This window comes from Coffea eugenioides, chromosome 2 (assembly GCF_003713205.1).
Source record: "Coffea eugenioides isolate CCC68of chromosome 2, Ceug_1.0, whole genome shotgun sequence".
Lineage (NCBI taxonomy): Eukaryota > Viridiplantae > Streptophyta > Magnoliopsida > Gentianales > Rubiaceae > Coffea > Coffea eugenioides.
In genome coordinates this window covers 20,355,745-20,365,991 of record NC_040036.1, presented here as the reverse complement: position 1 = coordinate 20,365,991, position 10,247 = coordinate 20,355,745, and the positions used below count along the sequence as shown (strand labels likewise).

Sequence of the window (10,247 nt, the reverse complement as noted above, 5' to 3'; positions counted from 1 at the left end):
CAGATCGAGATTTCCCACTTGGCAGGCCCAAACATTCTAAAAGTGTAAAAAGAATAAACAAAAAAATTTGATGCCCATAATTGTTAAGCCCACTTGTACGACGTGTTTGCTGGATTTAGAGTGGGGTTAAGAGCCCAACAGGGTACGAAGCAATGAAGGTGGGATGTTAATTCCACATGAGAGCCCATAACTCAATTGCAGGCCCGTTGTTGAATAGTGTTTTGCAGGTTCTACGAGACCCAAATATAGAGTGCAAGAACATGCGAGGCCCAAAAGGAACTTGCTTCTGGAAGTATCAGAAAACAATGACATCAGGACAGGGCTGTGGAGCGAGGACCTCTCCCATCCAAAGATTCAGCAAAACCGGCTTTGCCAATACAAACCCGGAATCTCGCAAAATAGCGGCGAAATCAAGGAATTTCACACTCTCTTTGAGCTGTATTGCTGAACATGCTGGTGCTTTGCTAAATTCACTTGGCCCTGCCACCACTAGACTCTCTCTCTCTCTCTCTCTCTCTCCGGGGGGAACGTAGATGCCCACCTGGCGCAGAGGGCGACAATAAGCTGACCGCTCTTCTTTTCATCTTTTTTAACTACTACTGCAATATATCGGCGGTGACGAGAGAATGCCTCCGAAACCGCCAATCCCCAACAGCTTTTCTTTTTCTTGCTGCTGTCCATCACGTTAACTACTAAATCATCTTCTCTCTCCGACGCTTCCTCAAGAAAACCCTAGACTTCTCCTACACTTGATCTGACTCCACTGATTCTCTCGCTTCTTCCTCTTCCTTTTCTCTTTCGCCGTCTTTTGCTTCAGGTATACCTCATTCTCCCTCCCCTCGCAGAATGTATTGTAAGTACAGTTCTCAGAATGTGTAGATTGGAAATTTCAGCTCATATCCTGATAAATTTGCTGTTTTAGAACCTGAAAAAAAAACGAAGAAAAGAGTTTACGATATCTGTTTTTTCCTTTCTTCGTCGCCGACTTTGTTTGTTTGTTTGTTTTTTTTTATTTATAGTTTTGGAGTTAGAAGAAATTACTAGTTGAATACTTTACGTTGTTGCCCGGGTTTAGAGTTTTAGAATAATTTTTTATAGCAATGCTGCGCATGGATGTATCAGATATGCTAAAATTCGTTGTTATTCAAGTTCTTTGGTTTTCAATTCTAGAATCTTTCTGTCATTTGTTGGGTTGGCAAGTCTTTTTCTTTTCCCTTTTGGGACGGAAGTATAGTTGAAATTTGAGAACTTCTCAAGGACTTGGACGCTGTTGTAATTGGTTTGATGATGAAATGAGAAGGGACTGCAATATATAGGGTAAGAAAAGGATGTTCAGATCAAATTTTCAGGCCCTGACTGACATTATATGGTAAAGAAGCTTGTTTCCGGTTGCCCAGGCTCCAGGAATAAAACTCTAGTTTGCAGCCAAAGTAAAAAAGAAAAAAACTTGGTACCAGCATGAAAGTAATTCAACACATCGACGTCATAGAAATGGAGGTAATAGTCAATTGTGTCTGCTTCAGCAAAATAATACTACTAGTTAAAATGTGGATGGTAGATGATCTTTACTTTTGAGATCTGTTTGTCTTTCAAAATTGGTAATGTTCTGCGACTGTTTTTGTTATATCTTGGGCCGAAAAGATCAACTCCAAAACAAGAGGATAACGCGTCAATTTGGATGTCACTGGCATTTCAAGCTAATAAGCCTCTTGAGAGGTTTGCCTTGAACTTGTGTCACAACTGCAGTGCAGTTCTATAAGTCACTCCCAAGCTGCTTGGAAAGGAGACTGTAAATCATCTCGGAGTTTCAGTTTCTATTCTGTCAGAGTTCTCTTGGTTTATAATTTCCTAACCATTTGAAACACTTTATATTGAATATTGGATGCTCACTTGATATTGTAAATCAACCTCAGTATTGGTCTGCATGTAAGATATACCATGATATCTTCTAAGACGTTTAATTCTGAGTATTTGAGCTTTCAAAACTCAGAGCAGTAGATAACACTTTTGTTTGGGCAAATTGTATCCAGTGTGCTTTGTCTGGTATAGGTCCTAAGGTCATGCCTCTACACTGGTAAAGAGAGATGGTTGTTTCAATAAAATTGAAAGAAGAACCTGTATTTACGCAATTCAGTCTGAAAATGCAAATGCGATGAAAAATCTGCTTGAAATGTTTGGAGCGGATCTACCTATGTATACTGGAAATATCATCTCACTTCTTTGCTAAGGTAACCTGGCAAGGAGCGAAAAGGCCCATCGCACTACAGCGCTTTCTTAGTAAACGGTGGGAAAGCTTCTATCTAATCCAGTTAATAGCGAGCTAATGACATAGATTAGACGTAGATTACTTGACTCTTTCCCATTGATAGTGTCATGTTTCCATTTTTGCTTTCTCCCAAAATTGGTATCATTACCCTAAATGGAAAAGAAAATGCTCTTTCCAAGATATACCCTTCTACAGTAATTGAAATCTTCTTGATGTGATCCCACAGTCTAATCTTACTTCATGGTGGAATGATACTAGGATTGGTGTTAGTAACACCTCCAAGAGAGTGTGCTTCATGCATTATGCATCATCACATAGCCCTAATTGCTGTGCACAATAGTCATTTCATGGGCATTCAGGCGGGGATAAAGTTTTCAATTAGGGCACTATCACCGAAAATCTTAATTTCTTCCATGGGAAGTTGGAATCATTTTGGGATAGAGGGATTGGTAACATAAGGCTATGGGCTTTGAATGATAGATATCTTTTTCTTTACCTTGTACATGGATGATTATCCGTCCATGCACTCTGATCTCCTTGAAGTTCTTACCAATTCGTGTCCATCTAGGACTGCTGTAGTTCCCTTCCTAAAGCTTTTGTAATCTAGTGTGCAAACCTGAGAATCTAAGATCCTTTGAATCTTGATTTCTGTTGATAACAAAGAAAACAAAATACTGTTTGTTGTTGTGAAACAAAATGGACTGTTATTCCAACTTAGAGAGTGCATTTGATAAAACTAAAATCTGAAATCTGAATTTGTTAAGTTGTTGAATTCTAAATACTGAAATCCTAATATATGAGTGCATTCTGCATTAAGTGATAAGTGAATAGCTTATCACTTTTTTTTGGAGTAAGTTTTGCCTACACAATTCATATCCACTTAATTAATTAAGATGTTCTATCGTTGGTTATCAAACACGTTTACATGTTAAGATATGAATCCATTAAGTTTAAGTACTGACTTGATCAAACAGGGCCTTAGCCATGTCGATTCTGGAGTCATACATTGTCTTGAATTATTTGCCTTTTCAGTCATTTTCCTTTCTGACAAACTGCACAGATAATGACTGAATGAATAATAATCGTCAGTTATTGGGTCAAATTTAACTACTGAATTTTCCTGTCATGTTACTTTTAGGTGTATGGAGCTCATTGCTGTATGACAAACAGGTTTTGTTTGGATAATTTATTATTTGCACAAATTTATTTGCTTGCATCATAGACACATCTTTCAACCACCTTTTTATCTAATGTACATGATGTTAAAAAAGTGCTACAGTATTTTTGGCAAAAAATTATCCGAAATAATCTCTTATCCAAACACATCTATCGTCTTTGTGCACTTATTATTGGAATCCTTGAGAAGCAAAGAGTGATTACTTACCTACATCTCAGGACAATATTTGCAACTTTTTATTCCTCTATTTCAACCTATGAGATCATGAATATGGATGTAGTACGAGAAAGCAGCTTGTCTGAGAGCCACTTAAGCCCGGAGCAACGTGCATTGGAACTTGGTAATGGATTTGTTTCTGGAAATCGATGCACTGAGTCGGTGGTTCAAAAATGTGAGATGGTCAAAGATGCACATATAGGTCCAGAAGAAACAGGCATCAGAAAATCAAATGCTAATAGTGTGGAAATTTTGAAAACAGTAGATGGTTTAACCAACAATTCAGATTTCGAGTCCTTCAGATTGCATAACATTCAGTATTTGCCTGAAAGTGCCAATGCTGAGCCATTGGAGCAGAAGCAAGTTGTAGGGGATGACAATGTTGATAACAGACTGACAGAAACAGAGATAGCAGCACCTGACCTTACTGGTCTCGAGGAATACATACAGATTTCAGTATCCCCATGTGAAAATGTGGCAGTGGTTCCTGCTTTTGCCAGTCTTGGATCAGAACCTCAGGATGCATCCATGCATGTTGATCCTCAGCAAACAGAATCAACACAAAAAGGTGCAGTAAATGCTGGTGGAGAGTCAGTTCTTGATAAAAGAACTCCTTTCGAATCCAGGAAGAGGAAATCTACTTCGACCATTCCGGTTACTGCTAGAGTTCTTCGCTCAAGGTCACAAGAGAAATCTAAAGAGTCTGAGAAAAAAGATGTGGTGGAAGATGCTGCTACTGAAGCATACAGACGAAAAAGGAGAAAGAAGAAGCAGAGAAGAAACATCCCTGTAAACGAATTTTCAAGAATAAGGGCCCATCTAAGATATTTACTCCACCGAATAAAATATGAGCAGAACTTAATTGATGCTTACTCCGGTGAAGGCTGGAAAGGACAAAGGTTTGTATGCACAGATGAAGTGATGTATGCATTGTATCATTCTTCAATATTTTGTGCTTTGTAGTTTGGGTGTACAAGATGCTGTTGTTGAATTATTTCAACAAAATATATCATGGTATTCAATTGTTCCCAGCTAACATAGATGTTCTTCGTCTTACGGATTATGGCTGTTTAAAGGAATTATGTGGTTAATGATTTCTATGCACTGAACCTATTTTTAATGTTGCAAAACAATGGCTTTAGATGTTTTGGATACTTGAAATATCTCTTTGGTCATTCTGATTTGTGGAATAAGCAGGACAAGTATAGTATCACTGCTTTTAAGTTGCTGCATGGTGCTGCTGTTGGATTTTATTGTTGTGTTGCTTTCCAGTATACGTGAAGACCTGTCTTCTTGTATAGTTTATGGTTCTAGTGTGCTTAACAATTGCATTCTTGTATAGTTTGTGGTTGGTCGAGCTAGACTTCCTTATTTTTTCTATGAAGTTTTGAACAATGTCTTAATAGAAAATTGCATAACTGGTAATTGTTGATCTGATAATTGGCATGTTTTAACATCAAATTTCATGACATTGGTATGTTTTGCAGCCTAGAAAAGATAAAGCCTGAGAAGGAGCTTCAACGGGCAAAATCTCAGATTTTCCGCTACAAGTTGAAAATAAGGGATTTATTTCGACAGATTGACTTGTTACTTGCAGAGGGAAAGCTTCCAGAAACTTTATTTGATTCTGATGGACAAATTGACAGTGAAGATGTAGGAGATGTTTATTGACTATGAGCTGTTGGTCTTTATACTTGATAAGGAAATAGTAAGATTGCTTCTCTTTTTGATGCAGATATTTTGTGCGAAGTGTGGCTCAAAGGATTTGACACTGGATAATGATATTATTCTTTGTGATGGAGCTTGTGAACGCGGATTCCACCAATTTTGTTTGGAACCACCTCTGTTGAAAGAAGATAGTAATTTCCAAACCACTTAATCCATGGTACTTGTCATACTTATTCATCTAATTAGTGTAGTATCTCATGTAGCTTTTCTTTCTTTTTCCTCCGTTTATGGTGGTATACAGTTCCCCCTGATGAAGAAGGTTGGCTTTGTCCTGGATGTGATTGCAAAGTTGACTGCATTGAATTGCTTAGTGATTTTCAGGGATCAAATCTTTCTGTCCTTGATAAATGGGAGGTATGCTTATTTTCTTTGGAGATACTGTTTGGATCTTTGTCATTAGTTGCTCATGAATGGCTCTTTGACTCATATGCAGAAGGTGTTTCCTGAGGAGGCTGCAGCAGCAGCATCTGGAATGAAGATGGATGATTATTCTGGACTTCCATCAGATGATTCAGATGATGATGACTATGACCCTGATAAACCGGAAGTAGATAATATGGTTTTGGGAGAGGAATCAAGTTCTGATGAATCTGATTACTTTTCTGCCTCGGAGGAACCAGTGAGTGCTGTTAAAGCTGAACAGATTTTGGGGCTTCCTTCTGATGATTCAGAAGATGATGATTTTGACCCCAGTGCCGCAGACCATGGTGAGCTTGCTAAGCAGGAAAGTTCAAGTTCTGATTTTTCATCAGACTCGGAGGATTTTGGTGCCATGTTTCATGAGAAAGAACTGCTAGGTGAAGAAGCAGGCCATGTATCTTCTGTATCAACTCAGAGCAACCTAGCTGTGGGTTCTATCGGTCAAATCTTTAAAGTAGGTAGAGATAAGAGACATTCTTTGAGTGATGAACTATCCTTCCTTTTGGAGTCTAATGATGCACCTGTATCTGGGAAAAGACACGTAGAAAGATTGGACTACAAGAAGCTGCATGAAGTAAGCTGTTATATTTCTTTTTCAGAGTCTCGCTATATATGTCTGTACACGTGCATCAATTGGTTGCCGTCATTGAGATGTCCACCATACCTTAAGTCATTCATGAAGCAAAGCACAATTGACATCTAAATTGTAATGCTTTTCCTCCCCCCTCCCGTACCCAACCCCTCATTTGTTTAACAGTTTGATGGTGGAAATATATCATAGCCTAGTATTCTATATAATGTTTTAACTCTTAACAATGTTTTTGTGTAGTAAAATGGCCATGATGCAATGTAGATATGTATATACTAGGCCTTTGTTTGCCGTGATGCTTCTATTATGCGATCATCAACATTTGTTGTATTTCTGATATTTATTCATCCACCTTTTCTACTATTGGTTATTTTGCTTGTGCTTGTAAAATTTGAAAGCTTGAGGGGGGTAAATTGCAATTAACCTACGCCATCTTTGCATGACCATTACCTGATATTTTCATTTTTAAAATTTAGCAAATGCTTCTGAGAGCATTGAGGCCATTCAGTCCAGATGTATGACCTTCTTGGCTCAAGTTTATCGTCAAGTTCATTTTTTTCTGTGTCCTTTTGATGCCTCCTTGTATTTGGTCTACTGTGCTACAATTTCCTTTTTTGCTTTGATTGTGTTTAAACAAAATCGGAAGCATAAAGAGACTGTTGCTGATGCGAAAAGAATGGCTACCGGAAAAAAAAAAAGAAGGACCAGACCAAGTGAGTTATTGGCGTAATTCATAGTTAACTTAGCAGCGGAAATGAAGCAGGGGTGTTAGTTCATGGGCAGTCACTGATTTTGAATTGTTGGAGCCCTCATAAATTCTAAATTTAATTGTTTTTGTGGCTTACATTCCTTGGCAGCCTTATTTAACTCATATTTCCTTGATCTGTGTCTTCTATCCGTAATATGAATTTTCACATGTTATATGATTTTGTAACATAAATAAGTTAATCCATACGGAATCTGGAAATGCATGGAAAAGCTGATTTTTTCTTTCTTTCTATCTTTTGATGATTACTTTGACCAGACATTAAACCTGTTAATTTTTTCCCAATTGCTCTGACAAAATATGAGAACTACCTAACTTGAAACTGAGTTGTGACTTAATTTACTCTCGTCACATTGCATTTTTGTTCGTCACTATTTCTTCAAGTCTTTAAATCCTTGCCTCTGATCTCTAGTTTTTTCTTGATGTTTTTATCCTGTTCTCTGTGGTTGACTTATTTGCCTTACATGCCTGACCTTCAAAGGAAACATATGGTGATACTTCTTCTGACTCAAGTGATGAAGATTACGGGGAAACTGTTGGCCCAAGGAGAAGGAAGAAAAGCACTGGGAAAGCTATTCTAGTGCCAAGCAATGAACCTGAAACAATACATAAGGGGGCAGATATTAAAGATGAAAATTGCTACCAAAAAGACTTTGAAATGACACCTGTGGAGAAGATCAATAAAAAGTTTGAAATTGAGGGTTCAAACAATATGTCTGTTGACTCACCAAGAATTTCTACTGAAGGTGGTTCAAGTGGCAAGAGGACAGGCAGACCTTACCAAAGACTTGGGGATGGTATAGTTCAGGTACTAATGCTGCTTTGTTCCTGTTGAATCATCAGCTAATTGAAAGTATAAGCAATTAGAGCCTTAACCATTCTATGTAATTATGAAATGTAATTTGCCTGCTTGTGGAAATAGGTCCACTGATGAAGGTTTTTTGATGCCTAATCTGTTCAACTACAAGGACAATTTGTATTATGCTTCTTTCTCTAACTTTTTTAGTGGACACTTTAAATGGAAACCATTATTCATATCGGCAATCAGACATGGACTAGGGTTGCAACCTTGTAGATATTTGCCTAGTTTCTTAAAGTATAGAACTATGTATGTTGAATAGTCAGTTTTTTGTAAAGAATTCTGGGAATTTGTTGTGCGCTGAAAAGCAAATTTGTAGCCATGATCTGGGAGACTATAGTTGATTATGTGAACTGTCTGCAAACTTTGTAGTGTAAGCTTAAGAAAAAAGCATAGGAGGATCAAATAATCTACTGAAAAAGCTGAGCCAAATATTTAACAGTTAAATTGGCAAAAGGTAGCTAAAGAAGATGACACCTGTCCTCATAAAAAAAAGGAAAAACTGACATCCTTTCCTTCAACTCATTTTTCTAACAAAGTTGGTCACCATGTTCCTGCAGAGACTTCTTGAATCTTTTAGGGAGAATCAGTACCCAAAGCACGGTGTGAAAGAAAGCTTAGCCAAAGAATTGGGCCTCAGGATCCAGCAGGTTTGTTCATTTTCTTTCTTGCGTTATGGACTGTTTATAAACTTTTCTCTGGGTCTGAGTTCTTTCTACCTTTTGTCATGCAGGTTAGTAAATGGTTTGAAAATGCTCGTTGGAGTTGTCGTCATTCATCTCGCATGGACTCAAAAACGACAGGAACCACTTCGATAAATGGCACCTCTTTACCTGAAATAAATGAAAAGGTACCTAAGCATGGTGAACAATCTAACTTGGAAAGTGCTACTTGCGATGAGGAGGGAAAGATGGCTCTTCCCCAAACCAATCCTTGTGTTGAAGGGCAGCACATTGCAGGTACAGGAGAGGGGAATTCAGCAATTGACTTCAGCCCAGATTCCATTAATGGAAGGTGTACCCAGGTAGACGATCAAAAGCCTGATCAGTTATCCAGTGCTGAGGAGACATCCAAGCAGGTCTCAAATGTTAATGCATCAAAATCTCAGTCTGTTCGTAGAAGTGGCAGGTTACAGGCAAGAAGTGGTAACTAAGTTGTGCAAGTTACTTGGATTTGATTCTCATGGAGGAACTGGTATCGGCACTGAAAAGCAGCATCATTTGGGAACTATGGAATATGGCAGAAAGAGCATTCCATTGATTAGCAATCGGCTTTGCTGTTATTGTAGAGCCAACTGCCAATCTTCCAGCTATGCATGAGTGAGTTGGAACTTCAGCTCATAATTGGAGCTTTGTAACGGTTGTTCTGTTGAGTTTAAGAGATTGCTGAGGTGGTTGTGGGTTTTTGCCCACTCGAGTATTGTGTTTATATGTACTGTTTGAGCATCAGCCATTGGATCAGTGGCTTAGGTGGCTGGGGACACATTGGCTCGGCAAGGGTTACTGAAGTTGATTAAACCTGTCAACCATTCCGCCGGGTTCTGCAACACTAACCGTGAGTTTGGATGAGGCGGAAGGTTCTTTGTTGTTTCCAGTCATTGCAGGGACTTTAACCAAGTTGCAGTGCCTCAGAGCAACCCACGGACAGAGGCTCAAACGTGATGGTCATCGTTGCTGAAGTTTTGTTTAGAATGTATGTTCTTTTTCGTAGGTCCCACAAAAAGGAAAAAAAAAAGAATATTTATCAATCATATACCTTATCCAAAATTCATATGTAATGATCATTAAATATTAAATTTGGGTTTATGGCATCAAAAGGTTATGCTTTCATATAGATTAAAAGATGCGTCGGATTGACATGTATGCTGGAAGCAGATGTCTGTGTGTTTGGCAACTGATGGTAAGATTAGACACTACTATTATTACAAGTTGAATATACAATGAAAGTGGGAAGAGCCAATCCATATATTATCAATCCAATGGCTTCTGTAAATTCCAGCTTTGAAGAGATAATTTAGTAAAGCATGTGTTACTAAATTATCTCTTCGGCGAAAAGAGTGCACGAATTTGGAGTGCCAGACGACAAAAATAAAATGCGGCAGTTCTCCCGAGTTAAAGTTAGATGTTAGTATTCCTTTACGGGTCACAATGTGGCAAGGGTTTAATTCCACGAAGCTCAAGCTCCCACAACTAGCCAAAACTGAAGTCCATAACCACATAACCTTCC

The 10,247-nt window shown here is 38.3% G+C and overlaps 1 protein-coding gene across 1 annotated transcript; it reads left to right on the top strand.

The window, feature by feature from the left end:
• The first annotated feature begins 389 nt into the window (after nucleotides 1–389).
• LOC113763523 (pathogenesis-related homeodomain protein) lies at nucleotides 390–9,852 on the top strand. Its single transcript, XM_027307356.1, has 9 exons — nucleotides 390–817; nucleotides 3,662–4,558; nucleotides 5,147–5,312; nucleotides 5,395–5,518; nucleotides 5,629–5,741; nucleotides 5,821–6,381; nucleotides 7,644–7,970; nucleotides 8,582–8,671; nucleotides 8,755–9,852. Exons 2-9 carry the CDS (start codon nucleotides 3,708–3,710, stop codon nucleotides 9,172–9,174), a joined length of 2,652 nt encoding a protein of 883 aa, XP_027163157.1. The 5' UTR covers nucleotides 390–817; nucleotides 3,662–3,707; the 3' UTR covers nucleotides 9,175–9,852.
• Nucleotides 9,853–10,247: the final 395 nt, after the last annotated feature.